The sequence below is a fragment of the Homarus americanus genome, unplaced genomic scaffold, assembly GCF_018991925.1.
Source record: "Homarus americanus isolate GMGI-L3 unplaced genomic scaffold, GMGI_Hamer_2.0 scaffold51476, whole genome shotgun sequence".
In the NCBI taxonomy this organism is placed as follows: Eukaryota; Metazoa; Arthropoda; class Malacostraca; order Decapoda; family Nephropidae; genus Homarus; species Homarus americanus.
Genome location: NW_024736148.1, coordinates 1,938,351 through 1,963,019, shown reverse-complemented (window position 1 = coordinate 1,963,019; position 24,669 = coordinate 1,938,351). Strand labels below are relative to the sequence as shown.

Below are 24,669 nucleotides of genomic sequence, written 5' to 3'. Positions count from 1 at the left end.
GGAAGGGAAGTCGTCTTATACTTTCTATAAGAGAAGAAACAACTATTTCATTTGGGACCTAAAGATTAGGAAGAAGAGAGGTGGAAGGGTCAAGGGACGCCCAGGGAAGGTGCAGGTGGTGGGTCAAGGGACTCCCAGGGAAGGTGCAGGTGGTGGGTCAAGGGACTCCCAGGGAAGGTGCAGGTGGTGGGTCAAGGGACTCCCAGGGAAGGTGCAGGTGGTGGGTCAAGGGACGCCCAGGGAAGGTGCAGGTGGTGGGTCAAGGGACTCCCAGGGAAGGTGCAGGTGGTGGGTCAAGGGACGCCCAGGGAAGGTGCAGGTGGTGGGTCAAGGGACGCCCAGGGAAGGTGCAGGTGGTGGGTCAAGGGACTCCCAGGAAGGTGCAGGTGGTGGGTCAAGGGACGCCCAGGGAAGGTGCAGGTGGTGGGTCAAGGGACTCCCAGGGAAAGGTGGTTGCAGGTGGTGGTGGGTCAAGGGACTCCCCAGGTGGTGGGTCAAGGACTCCCAGGAAGGCAGGTGGTGGGTCAAGGGACTCCCAGGAAGGTGCAGGTGGTGGGTCAAGGGACTCCCAGGGAAGGTGCAGGTGGTGGGTCAAGGGACTCCCAGGGAAGGTGCAGGTGGTGGGTCAAGGGACTCCCAGGGGAAGGTGCAGGTGGTGGGTGCAGGGTGGTGGGTCAAGGGACCCAGGGAAGGTGCAGGTGGTGGGTCAAGGGACTCCCAGGAAGGTGCAGGTGGTGGGTCAAGGGACTCCCAGGAAGGTGCAGGTGGTGGGTGGTGCAGGTGGTGGGTCAAGGGCCCAGGAAGGTGCAGGTGGTGGGTCAAGGGACTCAGGAAGGTGCAGGTGGTGGGTCAAGGACTCCCAGGAAGGTGCAGGTGGTGGGTCAAGGTGGGTCAAGGGACTCCCAGGGAAGGTGCAGGTGGTGGCTCAAGGGACTCCCAGGGAAGGTGCAGGTGGTGGGTCAAGGGACTCCCAGGGAAGGTGCAGGTGGTGGGTCAAGGGACTCCCAGGGAAGGTGCAGGTGGTGGGTCAAGGGACTGGTGGGTCAAGGGACTCCCAGGGAAGGTGCAGGTGGTGGGTCAAGGGACTCCCAGGGAAGGTGCAGGTGGTGGGTCAGTACCTGTGAGGGACAGCAGGACGCGACGACACATGGACTTTCCTGTACCACACATCGGGCCGCTCTGGTGACGTGGTCCTGGGCCAGAAGACTACTGACGCGGCTCCTCCAGGAGCGGCAGCAGCAGGCCCTCCTGTGACCACTAGGGAGGGCTAACTGGGCCGCTGGCAACTGTTGCTTCGGGCGGCACGAGACTGACTTGGCCCAAGGTGGTAGTGGTACTCAGTAGGGTGGGCCGACACGCATGGCTCTCACTACTACACTGCTGCCCCACCATACCACAACACCTCAATACATTGACAACATTTATTTTCAATCAGTAGGCACAAAGCCATCGACGTAAGCCAGTAGTAAACTATCCCTGGGTGTTGTTAACATCAAGTAGTGTTATCACGTGCACCACACACCAACCACTTGACCAATATCATAACTTGACACTGCTTCCCTTATGGGCGGGTACCGAGTGAGGGGCGAGCGATCCCTGCCACACAGGGAGTCAGGGTGAGAGTGGGAGCGAAGCAGGTCTGTCTACGACCGTGGTAAAGGCGACACTGATTCTGGTCTGGCACTCTGGCGACGTCCGCGACGATCCCACCCGTTGGTGCCAGCCAATTAGACCAACTGGTGACTGACCTCGAGATATTTATCAATCTCTGAAATATTGCACACTATTCCTCACACCGTTACCACCTCCATTTTTAATCCGCCTTAACCCCGCGTGTCATCGTCTTCGTATTTTATTAATAAGTTGTCTGAAAATCAATAATCACATTTTTCCAGATTTAAAAGAGCCGTAGATAAAAGGCTGCTGATCTCATTATACAGCCTGGTGCTCACTAAAGTATGTTGATTACGTAAATTAGGCTTTTTCTCTCTATTAGTCACACAACACAACGAATAAATATATGTAGATGTTTTCCACTGGGACATTTCTCACTTATACGTCCCCATAAACAACTCCCCCGATCGTCATATACAAAGCTTAACTGTATTTCGATATAAACACCAGAATAAATCCATATACGACGGGCAAGATGAAGTGATGTGGGATGTTGGTGAACTGTCCATGTGGATAACTGTGTCCAGACCCTTCTCTTGTGTGAATTATGACGTAGCAGCCAGATATATTGTTTAGATGCTTCAGTTATGTGTTGGCTGGATGGATGAATATGTGTGTGTGTGTGTGTGTGTGTGTGTGTGTGTGTGTGTGTGTGTGTGTGTGTGTGTGTGTGTGTGTGTGTGTGTGTGTGTGTGTGTGTGTGTGTTACGAAAGTCTGTTTACTAATTACTGTTATTATTTACATGTTAATCTATTTACCTTAATCTGGTTTTTTTATTTGTTTACCGGTATCAGTTTATGTAAACAGTATATGAATAACATTATATATATATATATATATATACCTCCTGGCCAGTCTTTACTTACAGATTGAATGAACTCTATTATCAATACATTAAATAAGAGAAAATTATGTCTCGTGCAAATACTTTCATAATCCTATTTGATAACACGTGACGAAGGGGATACACCTCTTCATTTCTTACTTCTTGATCACGGGTGTATATACTAAGCTAATATACAGGCTTAAATATTTACCTTAGTTTAAAGCACAGGTAGTACATTATAACATCAATAACACGGGATGATGAAGGAGAGATAGATTTATTTCACCTTTATGAATTTGCCTTTTTCCCCCCGTCCCGTGTTATGGTTGAGTGACCCAGAAAGGCTTTACGCATCACAAGACACCTGAAATCCCAAAATATCAAATTTAAGGTCCCACGCCGCATTAGGTTTCCTCTCGTTCATTTCCTTATAGAATGCGGACTCCTCCTCCTCCTCCATCCTACCCACACACACACACTGCACCTCGAATTGCATTACAGTTAGTCAGAATTAATACAAAAGATTAGAAGGAAATTAAAACGTGTCTTTACGTTCATGTAATTCATTTCATTTCTGGTTGTGGGTCGACAGAGGGCTTGTAACAGTGGTTGTAATGGTGCTTATAGAAGTGTGTAGTTGTAGGAGGTGGTAGTGGTGGTGTTATGGGTGAGACTGTACAGCAAATATGGCAGTGAGTGGGGAGGGAGGGAGGGGGGGGTATTGGTGGTTGTGAGACTGTGTTGTGGTTGTAGCAGTGAGTGAGAGTTGTGTTGGTTGTTGTGGAACTGTGTTGAGGTTGTAAAAGTGGTTGTAAAGAATTCTGGTTGTTCAGACATAGAAATGTGTCATAGTTATAGTCATTAATTTGCTTCCTGGACCAAAATGTTGTGGCCCCCGTTGAAAGCAAAATATATTCCAACTCGTTAAAACCAAAATTACATTGTCTATGACTTAATCCAATTCCTCGAAAAAATTATTTAACTCTGGGAATTCCTTTTGTGTTTACAAATATGTAGATATGTAATTAACCAAATACTTAAAAAAAATCTAATGAGGCAATTTACATTAATTTTCACATTCTCATTTGAAGACCAGCTGAGAGGCAGTGAATATATTTTGGGTATAATTAAGCGGAGGTGAAGGTCACAGCCTCTGTTATAACGGCGTCTTTGTGACCTGTTAATGGTGTTCCTGGTTAACATAACAGTAATCAGCTGTAGCGCATTAATACGAAATACACTACTGTTCAACGTGTTATAGATGAGACGACGGAGGATTATGGTTCTTTCTGGATGAGTCTGATAATAAAAAATTCTCCCACACGAAAAAAAAAAATACTTTAAACGATTTTTCTTTTCAATCCGTCCAGTACCTCTGCGGGTAATACTCATTCTCTACTTCCACAGATACAGTATGTGTATAATCTGCTTGAAATGTTTCCGTGTTAGTCAGATTGATAGTTACGAAAATTGACAAATAAATGGTATTAGACTTACACACAAACCTCAATACAACGTAGCGAGATATGGCATTAGCGGATGTATACTTTTATTACCTATATCTAAGGTCACGTTGCAAATAATACTTAGTAATATAAAATTATTCTTCATCATTAAATATATAATCATAAATATTCACCAGCTTAGAAATAAAGAATTCATGGGACAGTAACGCCCTGAGAATACCTGTACCTCGCGAGCCACCCTTCAGGAGTTCTTACAGTGATTGAGCAGAGCGTCAGTCAGGAGTGATATTCATAAGGCTGAATGACATAGATGAGAAGGTAAATAGTATGAGAAGCGACGCGCCACCTGTCTTTATATCCCACTATCATCCACTAAGATCGATATTGAGACGCCTTATTCATCACTCTCAATCCTCACTTCTTTCCATGCACCTCCCTCACCCTCTCCCTAGCACCTCCCCCAATGCCCTCTCCCCAGCACCTCCCTCACCCTCTCCCCAGCACCCCCCTCTACCCAGCACCTCCCCAGCACCTCACCCCCACCTACAGGACCTATCATCACCTCCATCTTTCTGCCTCACCTCCCACCATTACTCCTCACCCCGTCAGCTAGACACGCGCTGCTCCTCACTCTTCACTTAGCTCAAGTAGGGCATAAGTTCCCTCACATCATACCGAACCAAACGACTATTTTTGTGTGCTGTTATGCCTATTGTTTACACTCGTGCTCGCTTAATTTTGATGTGTTTTAACAAGGAGGTTGATTTAAATGAGGGGTTACATATCTCGCCCGGTGGTCCTGAGTAACCCAGACCTACAAAGTGACGTTATTGTGTGGTTTTAATTCTTACTTGTTCAGGTCTCAGCTGTTGGAGGGCAGTAATAGAGTATCATCATAGTGAGCCGCATAATGGTCTCCTCGCTTCCCATTTATCCGAGCTGACACTCGAGTCCACGAGGCTGGGAGAGTCACTGCCGACAGCTGGCTTGCATCGTCGAATTGAACTTGGCTATTAACCTTGTGGCGGCTTATTACACGACACCCAGGATGTAACTATGACCCTAATCATCACTTAACTTTCCTCGCCAGACTTGGGATGTATGGCTCGGCTTCTTATTTTATCCACTAGTTTCTGGATGTATATTTCGTCTTATTCAGTTATATAATGTTTATTAATTAAGTTTGTTCATAAAAATAGAGACAACTATGTTGATTTTAAGCATCATAACATCTTTACCGCAGGACTACTGAAGGTGGGCGTCACACCGTGCATTGAAGCATATTTAATTCATTGTAAAAAATAGCCTTCATGCTTCAGCTGCCTTGTGACGTATGTTATAACTTGTACTGTGAAAATGCCGCGTGTAGTCTTATTATAATAAAAATTTAATGTTAATCAAAGTCTAATACTTGGCTGGGTGCCCGGACGCTTATCGCCTCGTTCCCTCCCGTCCTGGGTTCGTGTGGTAATTAGCTTCCTCGCCCCTGAGCTGATAGTTTCATAATAACGCTTAATTCGATTTCAACGGAGTTTTGAGAAACGAAGCGTCGTTATCTGGAGGCAGGCGTTGTCGTCGTAAATCTTGGTGTGGCTCCTCCGTCCTCCCGCACCTCACTGGTAACTGGTCCGGGTTCTCAATGGTTTCTACGTAAAGTTTTCCCCTACCTTGGAATAAGAGAACCGGTTTATTTACGAGAGTCTTAGAGCCATTTCGACAATCTTATGAAACCATTTCTTTGCAGCTGTGTTAAGTGAGCCAGTTGGGTGAATGCTTAAATATCAATAGAGCTTTGGTCTTGAACCCTAAATAATTGGACTGTAATTTTCTTTTCACTAATGAAACATGTTAGAAAATATCTAATTGACTTCCTTAAGCTACGATAGAGAGACGCGAGACCACGGTGTAGAGATACTATTTCTATTTTCCAATTTCCAGAGAATATTAACGCTGGAGTTTTCGTGACCGTGGTAGCCGCTCACTGCTCCCCAGTCCTTCTCAGTCTTCTAAATAACAATATCAAATTGGTATATTTATGCAACTACATTCACACGTATACACATTTGCATGGTCATATTACACGTACGTAGACATGCATTTATTTTGCTGACATGTATTCGAGTTTTTACAATATAATTAAAACACTCACAAATTTTATAAAAAAAAACACTCAATATCACGTCTTCGAAAATCAAATACTGTTTGTAATGTTTATAAGACAACTAGAATTTACTTATTGTTTGGTTATCAGTTTCCTCGCAAAATTAACCCATCCAGTCTCAACTGCGTTTTACTTCTTGATAAAAAAAATCTGCAAGAAAAAATAATAGCACTTACCGACATAATGTTACTCGTCAAGGGATGCATTACAATGTACCGACATCGTTTTTACCAGGAGGAAAAACGATTTCCCGACAATATTTTAGCCGAGTGGATAATGACCACCCCCCCCCCCCTAGTCCTGAGTGTGGTGAGGGAGAGGGTCCATGAGGCAGCTTCTCACTGTGTTAATGAAGTGCTGCTGCCGCCGACACTTTACCGCCAAGTTGATATTGAGCGTCTGACCATCTGGAAATCTTGTGTGACCATTCATTCATTCATTCAGATGTCTGTTTGGAGATATTAATGCGAGAACATATTACGTTTAAAGTGCATTAGTTGCAATGTGGTGAAAATACCATTACAATGTAGCCTTAACAGTAACAGTCAAAGTCTACCAAAAATCTGCTCAAATCAGGTTATCCAGACATGAACTGAGTTAGCCTGAGGAAATGTGGTCATACTTGAATGTTGGATAACTTCACTGTTGTTGAATTAATCTAGAATGTTGAAAAAACGGACAAATAAACAAACAGACGGAGATTTGACAGATTCCTACTTAAGCGAAGTTCATGTGGTGGCGGGTAGTCCACTCTACCAGACACTGCATGTACATTGTAAGCTCAAGGAGTTTCATAGTTCTGGGAGATACTGTTATTACTCCCACAAACACCAAGTACAGTACGTTAACCCTTAATGGTATAGCTGTTCTCTCTTAATTAGATCTGGACTTTCTCGTGTGTGAAGTATTTATGTGTTCCCACGGCAAAACAAAAATCAGTCAACATATTTGGTTTATACGGACTGCGCTCGACATAGATTAAAAAGAATTGTAGTTTAATGTTATTTTCGACGAGGTGATATTCCCGTAATAAGAAACTTGAAGTCATAAAAGCTGAAGAGAAAACTTTTCCCAACGATGTTAACTTGTACCTTTTGAGGCCACGTGAAAAATTAGATTGGTTTTCGGATAATTTATTTTTCAAAAACCAGCGAGAAAGATTGGGAATTTTGTCATCTGATTTATTCAACAAACTTAAAACGTTTATGCCTTTCTTTTTCTTGCATGAGTTGTTCTCGTCTGACAAACTATAAAGGTTTTTAAATCATTTAACTTTACATACTTAAATATATAATAATTATTCGACCCTATTACGTGTGTTATCTTCATGTTAAATCTCGTTATCTTTTTAAAGCACAGTTTGATGCTATACTGTAGTTGTAACACCCACCATTTTATACAGGAAACATTTGTACTGCAAACTCGGTAATAAATTGAGTGAAAAGTTTATCTTCTTTTTTTGTCAGTGTTGATTGAATCTTACTTTCTGGAAGCAATAAAATCGATCCGTATGGGATTAAGGACCAGTATTCACTTAATAGATTCTCTGTATTGTCTTTAAATTGTTAAGCTTCATAAGATAGATGATTGATAAATAGTATATTTGTCACTGTGTAGTGTATAACTTTGTCATAGCGTGTCCTCCCTGACACGGGTAACTGTCTACTGTAATCACCGTGGTGATATATCCCCGTTGAAGATTTTGGTTCTTGCCCAGACTACCCGGGGGTTCGTGGTGCACAACCTTGGGACTCATGTAAAAGGTGCATAAAGTTCCAGGACTCTATCTAATTCCGCTTTGAAGCTATGGCCGGAACAGACAAACACACACCTAAGATACCTTAAACATACCCAAACCTAACATAACCTAACATTACCTCGCAGATTAAGTTTAAACACAAAAAGAATACAGCATGCAAAAAAAACATCACAGCAGTACTGAGACCACCGTAACGCGATATGCTGGCTTGACACCACTTTGGTCGGTGATCACGGCCAAAATGTACAACATACTGTATTGTAGGTAGCTAAGGTCGCCGGCGGAAAGGATTGAATCCTGTACTGGTGTCTATAGCTTAGTATTAATATAGTTGGCGCTCTGTAAGATTTTGTTTTCTTTGAAAAATATTTTAAAAGAAAATTGGGATTTATGGTAAACTAATTTTGTTGACTTAGTTTGTGTATTTTTCCAATAGTAAACATTAATTGTACATAGTGCATTTTTACAAAACAAAAATTAATTTTTTACTGATTTATAGATGGATGATCGATGACTAGATATGACATTTGACGTTTCCGGCAGTGTAGTGAGTATTTCTGAGAACAATGAAAACATGATTTTGCTTCCAAGTTACTCACATTGTGGGTAAACCTCCCTGTATACTGTACCTGTCTATATTACTCTTGTCTCTCAGTTTTGTGAACATTGGATCAAGTGAGAAAAAAGACTTAAGGGGGAAGGAAATAAAATGAGAAAGTGGTGCAGCTGTAAATTGTAATTTTGGTCATTAATGTCGCTTTCGAAAACACGTGAGAGGCTTCCGTCCTATTTGTACTTTATTATCCCTTTATGTCACCTCTAAACATACTGAAAGAGAAGTAGCGGTGACATTCACAGCCGGTAGTGTCGTGTGAGAACGTTGTCATGCGTCGCTGGAGAACAACGTGAGGTGGTGGGGGTTGATGGTTGAGACTCCCCGCTTATGAAGTTCTGCTGGGGAGATACTGCCGTGGTGGAGTTGTTGGTGACGCCTGCCTCGTGCCGCAACGCACGCACGTGTTGTGTGTGTGTGTGTGCCAATGAACTAGCCTTTTTACAGTGACTAGCAGCGTCTTGTGTAAATTATCATTGATGGATTTGTATATATGTTTTCCCAAGTAACGAAAATGATCCTCTTTGAAATAAGTAACTGACAGCGTTGTCGGCTATCCTTGGTCAAGTTGCCTTACTGTTTACCATTGTAGTTTACCTGCTCTGTCTCAACCTACAGGAAACTATACTCCCACGGCCTACGTGCACTGTATACCTATCTCTTAAAACTATCTGTTGTTTAAATATTAATATTTTTGTGACACTTTTATACTTTAATCTACCATTAGAAACCATTATAAAATACAAATACAAAAATAAAAAGGTGATAAACGCGGTAGCATTCCAATATGTATTTACCAACACCATATTACATTTAGTTATTCAGATGATTCTGAATGCTATAAAGTAATTCCTTGATATAAATATACAGTATAGTACAGTATATAACAGGTGCCAGATTCAGTGCTCTCACTTGACTCAGCCACGTCTGTTATTATTGACCACCTGTATATATAAGTTTTTATCTGGCTAAATAAACTTAATTGATTTCGTGATAGACTGTAAGAGAGAGTTTAGAGTTAATGAAGACCTGTATGTAAACTACTGAGCAGTAGAGCGGTGGGTGGGGTTGCCTCACGTGCCGTGGTGGTGTGTGGGTGTTGGTGCTGGTCTTATAGTGTTCTGTTGCTTAGCTACCACTGCTAGTGAGTCCTCCCTCACCCCACACCTCCCCACTAACCACAACCTCAATCACTGACGTCCATTCTGCCTTCCGTTCAGTACCAAACACTCACATCCATACATATAAAAAATAACAACATGTTACTGATCTCAAACTAAAGAGAAATATGTATTAATTATGACAGAATTATTTTACTGTATAAGAAATGAATTTATAGAGTGGCTGTTGCTGTTGAATTACCATTATTATCATTACTAATTTGTTATACTCATTGTTATACTCATTGACTGTTTAATATTACCAGGGAAGGCCCCGGAGATGGTTTCCTAACTTACTGTGTATCTCTGGCCAGACTTACACCATGATCTCACTCACTCTCTCACTCCTTGGCTACTCCTGGTAAACTCGTCCAGTAACTCAGTTTATTCATTCCTACTACAAGATCCAAAAAATTGTTGGAAAAAGACTCGGATGTACTCACCATTTTACAATAAGGAATGGTTCGATGTCTTGTAATATCATCCTGATTTATAAGATGAGAATTTTATAAGAATACGTTGTAGAAAAAAATAGCATTAAGTCTTTTTACCATGATGCTCGTCTTTCAACATTAAGCGGTAAAAAAATAAACGTTTTAAATGATGTTAAGGATAGAAATCACCTAAACAAATAATTTTACGATTATAGGAGGCATTTAACACACTCGAGTATAGCTGTCTTATGATATTCAATAACAAAACTACTACAGTATAATAGAACACGTTGAATAATCATATGTTTGTTTACACCATCTGTTATCAAGTGAAGTTGAGAGTTTATTCGTGTTTTCATTACTTTGTTTACTTTCAGGGAAGGATCAGCGCTGTCTCTGCACTGTACTGAAGATGACTGGTAAGTAATTAATATATCGGTGGCATCTTTTGTTTTTCATTATTATGTGTTCAGGTAAATATGTTGAAGAGGTGATTATTTTGTCTTGTCTATTGTGATTTTATCTTATATATATATATCCTTTTTTACATTCTTTCATCGCTTAGAATTTATTTATTTTTTAAACTTTTATTAACATGTCGCCTTCGTATGTTCTTTAGGCCATGTCCTGTAGACCAGGCCATGTCCTCTAGACTAGGCCATGCCCTCTACATTAGGCATATCCTGTAGACTCGGCATACTGATCACTCAAAGACCATTGACATATCAGTCTCCGGCATTAGCTAGGTAGCCCCACGTGGACTGTGGATAAAATTAAGAGAGGTAAACTCCTTGTCCTGGATAAAGTGAGTCATGTTAGCTATTATGCCTTACTGTTGAGCGGGGCACGTTGGTCTGTCCTTGTCCGTCCGTCAGTCCTGGTCTTGTGGGTGCTGTACAAGGTGTCTTCAGCCTTTGTGAATGAATATTAACCAAACTTGCTTGATTTGTTTACACTAAAGATGAGATTCTTGAACTGGTCAAAGGTCATGTTAGAAAAATTGAATTATACTAAAAGAAAAAATATTTTATGCTCGTGTACAAGATATATCAAGACCACAAATATTCAGTAAAGAGAAGTGAAATTATAGGCTTCACTGGCAGGTCAATAGTGGGGGATACACTCGCTACACACGACAGTGGTTATAATGATGGCCTTATACACCAGTGGCGTGACCTCTAGGTGGAGACTTGTTGATTCACTATCTTATTGTACAGTAGAATCATCCTTGCCTCCCTTGATGTTTACTGCCGGTATATAAGTAAGAGATCCGTCTGGTGTGGGGGATGGTAAAATAAACCACAGTATATTTAGCTGGAATCTTTATTATTAAAACGATTTTATAAAAGAATTTAGTAGAGTCCATACAAAAATTCCATTGCCAAAGGTTGGTACAGTACATGAAATGGTATGTTCACTAGCCTCGTCGATAGCATCAACACGATAAATCACAAGGTAAACCTTTAAAAGTGTGTAAGTGTAGTCCACACTACTTCACCTTCTACGAAGCTCACATAACAAGACCGAAAAAAGCTGTGTGGGTCTTGCTCCTGCATCCTAGTTCCCCAGCCAGTTGAACCAAACTCTTTACTGGTGGTATTAATAGCCCAGTGTATGGAGTGTGTGCTTCTTGGTAACACACTTTACGTCTAAAACAGTTATTCCTGTTATGTATAATTTCCTCAGAGTACAGAAGTGTGAATATGAAACTGTATCCTTGTCCCCCGTCAGAACAGATGGGACATTCTCCTGAGATCAACTTTACTTAACGAACTAATAATTCTGAATAACTGTGCCCTGATTGCATAGGCACACGGACATTTATCAATATATACATAAATTTTATATCTTTATTATCATTATTATTTGTTATCTGACAATCTGGCGGAATAGACTGGCTGTGAAACTTGAGAGCAGACATCGGTTATTAAAAATTAAGCCACGTCTAATTGAAAGTGACACATTGACACAAGTCTATTACAGTACAAAGCTTTTGATATACCGCGATCACTCTTTGACACCTGGTTGGCAGTACTAGGTGTGACCTAGGAACAATATTGTGAAACTGTGTGCATTTATCAAAAGGCATATTAATGAATGATGGTCCTGACATCTCGCCAGCCTTCAGCTAACACCCGGCTCCTCGCTGGTGTGGATGAAGCTACACTTAACTCCTGGTATCTTCTTACTAAGCAAATCTTTTCCATAAGATCAACGGTATTTAAAAAAAATGTTTTGACGTATTTCTTTTACGTGAACCTCTGGGAGACCACCCCCGGTATTCAGCTCACATTGTTGCCAGTTAATTGTTTCCCTTTGCAGTATTACCAACTGTGACCGAATGTTAAAAACAGACTAAAAGTAATCGGAGGCAGATAATGAGGGGTAGGATAAGCTGACATCCAACTGTGTCTGCCACACCTGGATGTTGAAGTAACTTAGACACTCATGAAAAGTAGATATGATTCGACTTAAGCAGTGTTTAAAGTCACCAAAATCTTAAGTGTCCCATTGTAAGGGCAGTCAGAGAGGATGTACTGAGGTTTTGAGAATGTTTTGCAGTGTATATCAATGTTTGTCAAGTTGATGTTTCCAGGGTAAGACATGTAAATGCTGCCAAGACCAGATGAAGGGAATAAAGACTTGGAATGTTACTCTATCAAAGGTTATGTTGGAGAGCAGCGGGAATGTATCTTGTTTGTAAATGTAGAAGACACGATTATTGCCCTAACAGAAATTGATGGTAACTGTACCTGTAAGGAAGAAGTTAATTAGGGAAATACTTGAGGATATTTCAGTAATAATAAATGGGAGTTTAAAGAGGAAAATATAAAGGAACATTTAGATACAGTAATGGAAAAAAGACAAAAACAGATAGTTGATTTTAAACAAGATATGAAAATAGAAGGAAGAGAATTAATGTTGTTTATAGTTATGTGTGTTGACTCGTGTTACTCTTGTGTTTGGTGGGAAGCTCAAGTACCAGGACATTTAAGCTTAGATTGAGCAATTAAGTCATCCTCTCCGAAGCTTCACAATACAATACCATGTCAACACTCACGGAAAGCAAACATTAAGGCTGACAGTTATTATTGGTGTGCGTAGTGGCCGGTGTTCCAGTTATGTATTGAACCCTGAATCATATAAAATACAGTTAACCTGAGTGAATGACAAGAAAGTGTAGCGTCCTTGAAGTCAATCTCATGTTAGGTATTTTAGTGTTGGTATATTTAACACCCATGTTTTTCACGATCATGAATTTCTATATAGTTTTTCTTTTTCATCTTAATTAATCAGTTATTGTTACGTTTTTATTATTAGAATGTTTCAAGAGGTTTAAGTTGAATTACCTCGTTTTTAAGTGGGCTGTAACCCTACTGAACTGCTTCCCTTCTGGTGCCTTTCATGGCGTAGTCGAGCCTACTGTACTGTGCCTGTACTATAATTATACCACACTCTATCATCTGTTGTGAAAAAATCAGTACAATTCTGTATTTTTTGGTGTAATTGATTTTAATATGAGGTTGATAAAGTCTAAATCATATACTTTATCATAGGGTCATTGTTAGCATACAATAGTAATCATGTCCTGTCTGGCTGTGACGCCGACATGTCACTTTTAGGAGGTACAGTATTCAATTCCTCACCTCATATTTTTCCGATATGTAGTTTCTTTTTATTATTTTGTCCTTTATATTACTTTTAAATTTATACTTTAATAATTTTCTTCATTTATATTATTTTTTCTTGATCTTCCATCCTTTTCCATCCAGTTTACTGCTTATGGCTACACTACCACGGACTAGCATCATTCCCCACACAAGGCTACACCAGCTACCTTCACAATCCATCCTTCACCATTAACCTCACCACTTCACATACTACCTAGCATGTTGGTGGGAGGGTCACGAGCCACGCCAGTCCAGCTGTGTGGCACCAACACTACTGGCCTTCCCTGCCGTCAGTGTTGAGTGTGGACCTCCTGACGACCCATGCTTTATTCCCTCACTGTCACTGCTCTTGGTTATACTTTCTCCTACTGTGAGAGTAATTGACTCCTCGGACAATTTCTTTAACTGATTGCCTTCGCTACAGCCATTTAACCGATTGTCTCTACTGCGATTTAGTTTATCTGATTCGTTTATGGCGCTCTGTATGGATTCTATGTTTGATATGGCCAAGGAAGTGATGCTGCCGCTGGCGTATTTGCGACAGTCGAGGAGTGAGCAGTGCCTGGTGAGCGCCCCGTTGGTGTCCCGGGATGGGTCTCCTCTGGGGGCGAACTGGGTGGCACCCTCCTCCAGTGACAGGGTGATGAGGGGCAGAGGCTTCACCACACGTACTGCTGGACGAGCCTTCTTGGCCTTCCTCTTCTCTGCCTTGAGGGGACCCTTCTTGATCTGTCGACCCACAACCTGCCAGGGAGGAATATTGCCGTTATTATTTGATTACAGCACACACACACACACACACACACACACACACACACACACACACACACACACACATGTACGACTGACAATCAGGGTAAAATTTCCCATATCTCTTAAATAATAGTCTAACGCATACTGTCGGATATACAGTGAACAGAATCTACATATCTAACACAGTGTATAAAGCTGAAGACACAGACACAAACTTTACACTATGGACACCTAGACTAAGACACATATTTCAAGTATTTATAAGAGAGTACGGCGGCCTCACCTGCAGGTTAACGCCCAGGTATGGAGGGTTGGGGATGGAGCGCTCACTGTCCCGGTAAGCCAGCTCAAACAACCCAGTGTCGGCCGTCTTGTTGTGCTTGTAGTCCACCACCACTGTAACACAATACAAACATTAATTAAGAATACAAAAAATAAGAGATTATAAATAGTTTTTGTTCTTGAGTTATTTCTTGATGTTACATAAACGCTTTTAATACTGTTTGTTTAGTTGCCTTTAATACAGTCTTCCTACGACAAGTTTAACTGGAGGGAAAAGTGATGTGTTTGGTAGAGGTGGAGGGTCATGAGGAGGGTAGCAAGGGGGAGGGAGGGTAGTAAAGAGTAGGAGGAGAGTAGTAAGGGGTAGGAGGAGGGTAGTAAGGGGCATGGGGAGGTGAGGGACGGTAATAAGGGGCATGGGGAGGGTAGCAAGGGCATGGGGAGGGTAGTAAGGGCATGGGGAGGGTAGTAAGGGCGGGCATGGGAGGGTAGCAAGGGCATGGGGAGGGTAGTAAGGGGTAGGGAGGTAGTAAGGGGCACAGGGAGGGAGGAATGGGGTATTGGAGACAACAAATGAGGTCCATTATATACCTTTAATGACGTCATGGAGACACTGGGCACACATACGGCGGGTGACGCTGGTGGTGGCGGCCATACACGGGGAGGAGTTGATCTCAATCAGCCACGGCCTGCCAGTACACAACACACCTTAACACCTGACATCACACCTTAACACCTGACATCATGCCTTAACACCTGACATCACACCTTAACACCTGACATCACACCTTAACACCTGACATCATGCCTTAACACCTGACATCACACCTTAACACCTGACATCACACCTTAACACCTGACATCACACCTTAACACCTGACATCACACCTTAACACCTGATAATACACACCCACACACCTTAACAACTTGACAACACTACATTATTTATACTCGCCTCTCAGTGTCTTATATGAATGCAATAAAAAGTACATAGCTTTATAATAATAGTACCATTGACGAAATATATCTGGTGAGAATATAGTTAAGGTCTATTTAAACCTAATCTAACCTAACCTGACCTAATCTAACCTGACCTAATCTAACCTAACCTGACCTAATCTAACCTGACCTAATCTAACCTAATCTAATCTCTTCACCCATTCTCAGTGATATTGTCCTCTAATTATTTCTCTCGAATTAGGTTACATTAGGTTAGAATATGTTAAATTAGTTTAGGTTAGGTTACGTTAGGTTAGATTAGGTTTACATTTAGATGTTTAACCATCAGGTATAATAAATTGGAGTGCTTAATCTTCACGTGATCCAAACATCTAAATATCAATCCCGTAAGATGACTCTAAAAGACAGTGTGTTTACCTGAGGTCCTCGGTGAGCATGAAGTCAGCACCAAAGAGCTCGAAGCCGTGTTTGAAGGAGTCCATCTCCACCTGGGCGGCTAACATGGCGGCCACCAGAGCATCCCTCATCCCGGGGTAGATCACCTCCTCCCACTTTCCCTCCTTCTTCAGGCCCCTGACGAGGAAACACGCGTCAACACAACACACAGGGATATAAAAACACATTGATAGATAGATAGATAGATAGATTAGCTAGATAGATAGATAGATAGAGATATGATAGATGGATAAATAGATAAATTAGAGATAGATAGATAGTTGATAAATGACAAAGTACATGATAGTAGAGATAAGAAGAGGAATGAGGGGAGTAAGAAGAGGAGAGAAAGAGGAACAGTGAAGCGAAAGAAGGAGGCAGACAGGTGGGCTATAGAATGAAGTAACTCAGGTGCGCTCTCAGATTAATCAACTCACCTGAGGTACTCCTTAAACTGGTGACAATCCCACATGTTCTCGTCAGGTAGTTCCCCGCTCCTCTCGCCGTTGAGATATTTACACTGGATGGCGTTGTTGCTCAGGTGGACTGCCTCATTGTTGTTGGTCAGGTCGTACTGTTGCGAGCAGAACCTCAGGTAGCTCTCCCTGTCGACACGTGTGATGTATGTGTCACCAGGTATACAGGAGTGGTCGAAAAAAAAAAGATGCACAGATTTTGATTTATATAACCCTTAATGACCAGATTTTGGATTTACATAGCCTTTAATGACCAGATTTTGGATTTACATAACCCTTAATGCCCAGAATTTGGATTTATATAACCATTAATGCCCAGATTTGGGATTTACATAACCCTTAATGCCCAGATTTGGGATTTACATAACCCTTAATACCCAGATTTGGATTTATATAACCTTTAATGACTATATTTTAATATTTATGTAGCCCTTAGTGCCCAGATTTTGATATATAACTTTATATCAAGATTTTAATATATTATACGTTGTTATATTTTAATAATCTTTAAATAATGAGTTAATGTCTTGTTAATTACAACCATAACAATAGCAAGTAAATGTGCTGATTCATGGTGGTCTGCAAACAAACTAGTGTGTGTGTATTAAGTGTGATAGTGTAGGTAATAAGTGCGGTAGAGTATATTTCAAGTTTTGTAGTGCATGTATTAAGTATTAAGTGTGGTAGGTACTGTAGTGTAGATATTAAAGTGTGGTAGGTACTGTAGTGTAGATATTAAAGTGTGGTAGGTACTGTAGTGTAGATATTAAAGTGTGGTAGGTACTGTAGTGTAGGTATTAGAGTGTGGTAGGTACTGTAGTGTAGATATTAAAGTGTGGTAGGTACTGTAGTGTAGGTATTAAAGTGTGGTAGTGTAGGTATAAGGAGAGAACTCTTACTTGTAGACCCACACATGTAGAGGGTTCCAATCAGTAACCATAAACCACTGGCGGATGTCGAACTTGGTGTTGTGGATCAGCAGGGGACGTTCTGACGGGGGAACTAATCTAAATAAATTATGAGTACACGGGAGGAACTCATTTAATACCACTCAGTAAACTATAACACTATGTATTTGTGTTTGTTTATACTTGATTATGTATTAATTACTCATTAGACAAAAGAAAAAACGTGTGACTTTGATAAATATATATATATATATTTTTTTTGCAATATACATGGTTAAAGATGTCACGTTAAAGGCTTGTGTATAATGTTCTGTGTTAGGTAAGGAGGAAGGTGTGTCAGCTCTTCGTCAGGGTGTTCCTCTCTCACCACCAACTCACACCTACAGTATTTAGTCGTTCCAAAACAACCTATAGTTATTTTGATTATGTTGATACTTTTGATAATTAATAAGGATAAACTTTCTCAGAATATTGTTACACTAGAAGGCAATGTTTTTGTTATATTTCGTTTTCCTTGTTGCTTGATATTATAATTTATATATACAATGAGTTATTAGATACATTATATTTTTTTTTACACCACTATTATTTTTTTTTTAGTAGTCACGATATCATTTTTAGCTCTGAATTTTATTTTATTTTTGTAATTCCCCCAAATTCGAGACGTTAAATTTTGCCGAGTTTTATCAAGGCAAAAGATGAAACTGTTTTGTGGGTTTACGGAGCCAATGTAAACACCAGCAGGAGGGAGACCTTACCCATGTACTTTTGCACGACGTACTTGGTCTCGTATATGAGCGGGGATTGTACCAGAGCCAAGATCTCCTCCAGGTGGTTCATCATAAAGATCCCGCGACCCCTAGACTGGGCCCCGGGCTTCACTATCCACAGGTTTCTCAGTCCATCCATCGACAGCTGCGGCCAGTAGGGAACCACTCGATGTACAGCTGACTCACACTCCGTCACCAGTACCTGTAGAAGGAGGAGTCTTGAGATAGTGTTGATATTAGTGCCTGTAGGAGGAGGAGGAGCCTTGAGATAGTGTTGAAGGAGGGCGACATAGAATCTTAGGCTCGTCCCATAAAACAACGCCGGCGGTGACTAAAGGCTGGTGAACGATCGCCAGGCGCTGTTTCTATGGACCTGTGTTTCCGGGAGGGATAAAACGCTTGGCTTTGTTGATTATTTTTTGCTGACGCTGGTTAGGTTAGGTTAGGCTGGCACATGGGTGAAAGGTGCAGAGGGAGTGATAGCTTTTTTCCTTCAGTTTTAATATAGTGAATTATCTAATAAACCAACTTGGTAGACTCAGCTCAGAGTAATTACAGATAGATTATTGTTTTAAACCGATATTATTCACCAGGTCACAGCAATTATAGATAACTTTGATCTTTGGTAAACCGATATTGTATATATCAGAGAGGGAATAGTTCACAAAGGGACAACATTAGCCACAATCTCAGGTGAATGGATGTTAAACACGAAGACTGTGAGGCACCGTTCTCTATTTTGTCGTGTGTGGGGGGAGGGAGGAGAGGGGGGGTAAGGGGGTGTCATCGTCAGGGCTGCTTGTATCTCACCTGTCATATCTTCCTCAGGTTCTTGATTCTTAAACGGTCGCATTTCCAATTTTCCTCGTAAATGGTATCGTAAGAATGCGCTTAATTGCTTGACTGAAATTAAATCACATGTTATGGTAGATTAAGTTAGGTTAAGTTAAAATAGAGTAAGTTAGGTTAGGTTAAGGTAAATTAGGTTAGGTTAGAGTTGTTAAACTTTAGGTGAAACAAACTTAGGTGGTCTTATCTTCACCTAACCTAAGAATATTATCAGAATCTTTGAGACTCTGGCCAGGTGGGACGTCTTTTAGGGTGTCGAGAAGACCCATAAAGTGTAAAGACTGATGAAGATTGTGTCTGGGATGTATAGTGGAGGGAGGGAGGAGTGAGCCGGGGGTCCTGAGGCTGTGTGATGCTAGAGTTATTTTTTTAAGATTTGGAGAAAGTTACAGTATATATATTTTTCAAAGTATATAAAGATTAAGTTATTTTCTATGATTTACGGAACGATAGAAGTATATAGATATTTTTTCAAAGTTTATAAAGATAGTTACTTTATTTTTCAAGATTTGGAGTTAGACTTTAATATTTTTTTTTCGTAGCATAAGTGAGTTAGTTAGATGCGTCCTTACATCTCTAGTTGGAGGAGAATTTAACTTGTAGGTCTTTGAGAATTTAGAATTAAGTCATACATGTAGCTACAGAAATTTGGTATCAACTGACAATTCGTCCCCTAGTTTATTTCACCAGATGATTAAATGCCCTAATAACCTAACCTAAATTGACATAATAAAACATCTAATCTAATCTAACCTAACCTAACATAACCTAACCTAACCTAATCTAATCTAATCTAATCTAATCTAATCTAACCTAACCTAACCTAACCTAACCTAATCTAATCTAATCTAACCTAACCTAACCTAACCTAACTCCCAGGTAACAATAGGTGTTAAATCATCAGGAGAAATAATCTACCAGGTTGAATCTTCAGGTGATCTGTTTTAAGGCCTAGATGTTCAACTCTAGGGACTTCTCACTCACATGTTCATTCACCAGACAATCTCAGTGGGTCACGAATGGCCCACCCACCCACCCACCCACCTTTCTACTCGTAATTTGTTCAGGGAAGAGCTAAACTTAGAGTAAATCTCCCGGGTAATGGGTGGCAGACTTGAGAGCTGTTATTACTGCTGCTGCTGAGAGCGTGATGACCGTAGGAGGGAAGGAGGAGTAGGGGTTAATGGGAGGTAGAGGGGGAGGAGGGAGGAATGGAGCGTGAGAGGGTTGGAGGGAGAGAAGGAAAAAAGAAGGTATGGAGGAAGGTAAGAGAGTCTGGATGAAGAAAGGAAGGAAGGAAGGAGGCCCAAGAAAAAAAGAGGGAAGAATGGAGGAATTAACAGAAGGAAAGAAGGAATGCCTGGGGAAGGGACGGGCATGGACAAATATCCTCCCTCCCTCTATCTATTCTCCTCCCTCCATCTCCTCACCCCTCCTTCAGCCAGCACTAGTCACCTCATTCACCTTTCTCTCGGTTCCTTCCTTCTCAAAAACTCCCTCTTCATGTTTTGTTTCACTCCTCGTAACTTTATTGACTTGCCTCGAGTCATGGGATATTTTTAACGCCATTTTAGATTTCTTCTCACTGTTGTTGCTTTAAGTGAATTAGTTAGATGTGTTCTCCTATTTCAAGGTTGTGCTGGACGGGGGCTGAAACGTGTTAATCTCAAAATCAGGGTCATGAATTCTTACTGTTTTATCTATGCTAAATTCTCCCTCATATGTACTAACTACAAACATATATTGATTAATTCTACACTGGTAGTAATTAACTCCACTGCTATACTAATTACCCAGACAACTGCAATGATTACGCACACACCTCTACTTATACACAATACCTGTACTAATTACTCCCACACCTGTAGTGATATCATCTCTCACCTGTACTAGCTACCCTTTACATCCAGAGAAATTACTCCCCTCACCTGTGGCAATTAACCTTTCACCTGTAGTAATCACCTCATCAGCTGTTGTGATTACTGTGTCACTTAAGAGTCATGAGCGCCTCACCTGGAGCTGGACGGGGGAGGCGATCTTGATCTTTTTATCCATATGGACGATCTTGTAGTGGGCGGCGAGGAGGGCGTCCCACTCATGGTCTCTGAGGGTGGGGGGCGGCGGGGCGTCTAGGTCGTCGTGGCAGCAAGACTGGATGTACTGCTCCACGTGGGCCAGCGCCTGACGCACCCTCTTCATCGGCACCTTCAGGAGACGCGGGAGTGTAAGAGGTATTGGGATTAATTCGGAAAGGTCTCCATAGGACTTCAGTAGAGGACGAGGGGGAGGGTGGCAGTGGGTGAATCCAAGTGGAGATTTCTCTTAAGAATTCAAAACATAATAGACGTGTGTTAGGTATACTGGTAACAGGAGGGAGGTCATATATTATAATTCACTACAAATGACAAGAGGATAAGGATTAATCTAGAGGAAGGATTTGTTTAGTATATAGTGAGGGAGGGAGGGAGGGGAGGTGGGACAGAGGGAGGGAGGGGAGGGGAGGTGGGACAAAGGGAGGGAGGGGGTGATAGGAGGGTGGGTGGGAGATAACCACCACGGTTTAGAGAGGTGGTGATGGTTGTGGTGGTAATAGTAGTGATGGTGGTAGTAGTAGTGGTGGTGGTGGTGGTAGTAATGGTAGTGGTGATGGTAGTAATGGTAGTGGTGATGTGGTAGTTGCAGTATTGGTGGTAGTGGTGATGATGGTAGTACTAGTATTGGTGGTAGTGGTGGTGGTGAGGGCGTGAGGTATACAAATAGAGCAGCAGCCACTTTCTACTTTGAGTTAGTTAGAGAAAACGACACAAGGGGAGACTGTAAGATTAAGACTAATCCCACCATCGTATATAAACTACCCGCTGCAGGCTTTACTAAATCTATGAAGAACCAGTAAAATCTGGCTCCTGAAGGTGTTCACGCCGAGGGGATAATCCTGAGGTATGTGGGGGACAGGTGGTGTCATTATAGTGTGGGAGTTTTATGGGTCTTGAGGGAGTTGTTGTGTTTTTGTTTGGCTGTTTGTGTTGGTCGTATATCCTATTGTGTTCCTTTTATCCTGGAGGCTAAGGATATATTATATATTTGTGTTTTTCTTGTGATCTACAGGTACTATATAATTAAAAACTAATCCCGTTCATATTAGTTGATTATTAACATTGTTAGAGTTAGGGAGTATATTTTACTTTAACTTGATATGTAGTTTTTTTTGGTTCACCTGCGGCAGAGAACACTGAGTTATCTCTGTGGCGAGTCTCTTGATCAGTCTCCTCCACTCTGCTGACGTCACCACACTATTGTCTCTCTGTCTCACCATATGATACCGTGAATAAACCGTCTTTTATAACATGCCCTATTGGACAGGTGATTAAGCAGAATTAAAGGTAATGCTGTTTTAACCTTTTTTAGTAAATCTTCTTGTGTGATTGGTTAATGATGGCGGTGGTAAGTCATCTATGTCCTGCGGCCCATTAATGATTGATATCCATAAGACTGGGGTACATTGGGGCCCATAAGAACTGGGTGTTAATCCTAGTATAAAAGTTGGGTTAGGATGGGGCCTACCAGTCACCTACCAGTCACCATTGTAGCTCTAATGATGGGGTGTAAGGAGTGTATGCGTCTCTTGGTAGATATCATGGAGAAGGGGTGAGGTGTCATGGAGGTGTAGGTGTTAAGATGTTAAAGTATAGGGGAAGACATACAGACCTCGCCGTGTGGGTCAGTTACAGCTTGAGGACCGTGTGTGTCGTATCGTTCAGTGAGCCACTTGAGCATGTTGAGGCAGGCTGTGAGGCGGTAGTCGTGGATGAAGGCTGTGCGCTCGTCCTCATGGCCAATACAGTAACCCCGTGGCACGAAGCTCTCTACACTGGCCGCTTCGCTGAACCAATGTAACTGCTGCAGAGTCTCACACAAGCCATACTGTGAAGGGGAGGCAGGTGTTAGGGTGGTCAATTCTCCCACTACTGCTGCAACATACTAATCCTGTACAGTGTCTGCATTAAACACACACACACACACACACACACACGTCTTGTACACTCAGATCCATTAAGTCAGGAATCCTTGGGTCATCATCATTGTGTATCAATAAGCTGGAGCAGAATACACACTTCATCCTCCATTCAGTAACTCCCAAGTGCAGTCATGTTCTTATGTCCTTCTCGTCTTCTAGTGGCCAGATCCTTATGTGATAGTGAAGAATTTTTTTCCTCCTGTTGAGAATACATCGAGGAATTGTGTGATGGATAAGATACAGCTGTGACATTAAACTTAAATATATAGAAAATCAGTAGGAATTGTCCATGAATAAGTGACTTGTATACCAAATACATATTAGCTAGTGTGTGTTACAGCTAGCCACCATTGTCTTATTCCGTTATTAATACTTCAACGACTGCAATCATTCTCCTGGTTGTGATATGATAAGAATTTTAGTGGAAATTGATTGTAAAGTTGTCTCGTCTCTCTGTAAGCCTGCGGTGTGTTTAGGAGAGTTAAACAGTGTGTTGTTAAAAAAAGATTCTCATGTGCAATTGCTTTATCGTGTTCGTAATTATCCTTGTTATGTCTCTTATAGAATTTCAAACTAACGAACCAGGGAAATTGATCGTAAACACACACACACACAGTTAAAGAAACACTTGCACCCAGCTTGAGGCACTTGGCACTTACACCCAGCTTGAGGCACTAGGCACTTACACCCAGCTTGAAGCACTTACACTCAGCTGAGGCCCTAGGCACTTCCTCCATGAGTGCCAGCGTTTGACAATGACAGTAACGACTTACATTGTGTTCCCTAAACAGTTTTTTATTCCTTAAGTGTCTAGCGTCGGTGATGGCTGTGGCTGGAGTAAGAGGACTTTACTGGACTTTACTGAAATTTAGTGAACTTTACTGAAATTTAGTGAACTTTACTGAACTTTATTTGGACTCTACTGAACTTTATTTACTTTACTGAACTTACTGGACTTTATTGGACTTTACTGAACTCTATTAGACTTTATTTGACTTTACTGAACTTTATTGGACTCTACTGGACTTTACTGAACTTTATTTGGACTCTACTGAACTTTATTTACTTTACTGGACTTTACTGAACTTTATTGGACTTTACTGGACTTTACTGAACTTTGTTGGACTTCATTGGACTTCATTGGACTTCATTGAAAGTTAATGGATTTTACTAGACTTTATTTGACTTTACTGAACTTTATTGGACTCTACTGGACTTGACTGAACTTTATTTGGACTCTATTGAACTTTATTTTTACTGAACTTTATTACTGGACTTTACTGGACTTTACTGGACTTTACTGGACTTTACTGGACTTTACTAAACTTTATTGGACTTTACTGGACTTTATTGGGCTTTATTACGGCTATATTATCTAGTATTATTTTGTGTGTCTCTCTCCCGCATTCCTACTCCTCTGTATGTGTATGTGTGTGTGTGTGTGTGTGGTGTGTGT

The 24,669-nt window shown here is 41.4% G+C and overlaps 1 protein-coding gene across 4 annotated transcripts in view; it reads right to left on the bottom strand.

The window, feature by feature from the left end:
• Positions 1–11,401: 11,401 nt before the first annotated feature.
• LOC121872037 (tubulin monoglycylase TTLL3-like) overlaps positions 11,402–24,669 on the bottom strand; it is a 67,039-nt gene continuing 53,771 nt past the window's right edge. For 2 of the 4 annotated variants that reach the window (XM_042374685.1, XM_042374686.1), the window contains 9 exons: positions 22,904–23,119; positions 21,212–21,403; positions 18,338–18,551; positions 17,571–17,673; positions 16,633–16,800; positions 16,178–16,333; positions 15,392–15,489; positions 14,802–14,914; positions 11,402–14,509 (listed from right to left, as the gene is read on the bottom strand). In XM_042374685.1, the coding sequence (XP_042230619.1) occupies positions 14,000–14,509; positions 14,802–14,914; positions 15,392–15,489; positions 16,178–16,333; positions 16,633–16,800; positions 17,571–17,673; positions 18,338–18,551; positions 21,212–21,403; positions 22,904–23,119 (1,770 nt within the window). In that variant the 3' untranslated portion in view covers positions 11,402–13,999. The remainder of the gene's footprint in view (positions 14,510–14,801; positions 14,915–15,391; positions 15,490–16,177; positions 16,334–16,632; positions 16,801–17,570; positions 17,674–18,337; positions 18,552–21,211; positions 21,404–22,903; positions 23,120–24,669) is intronic. The other 2 variants (XM_042374687.1, XM_042374688.1) reach the window with 2 other exon arrangements.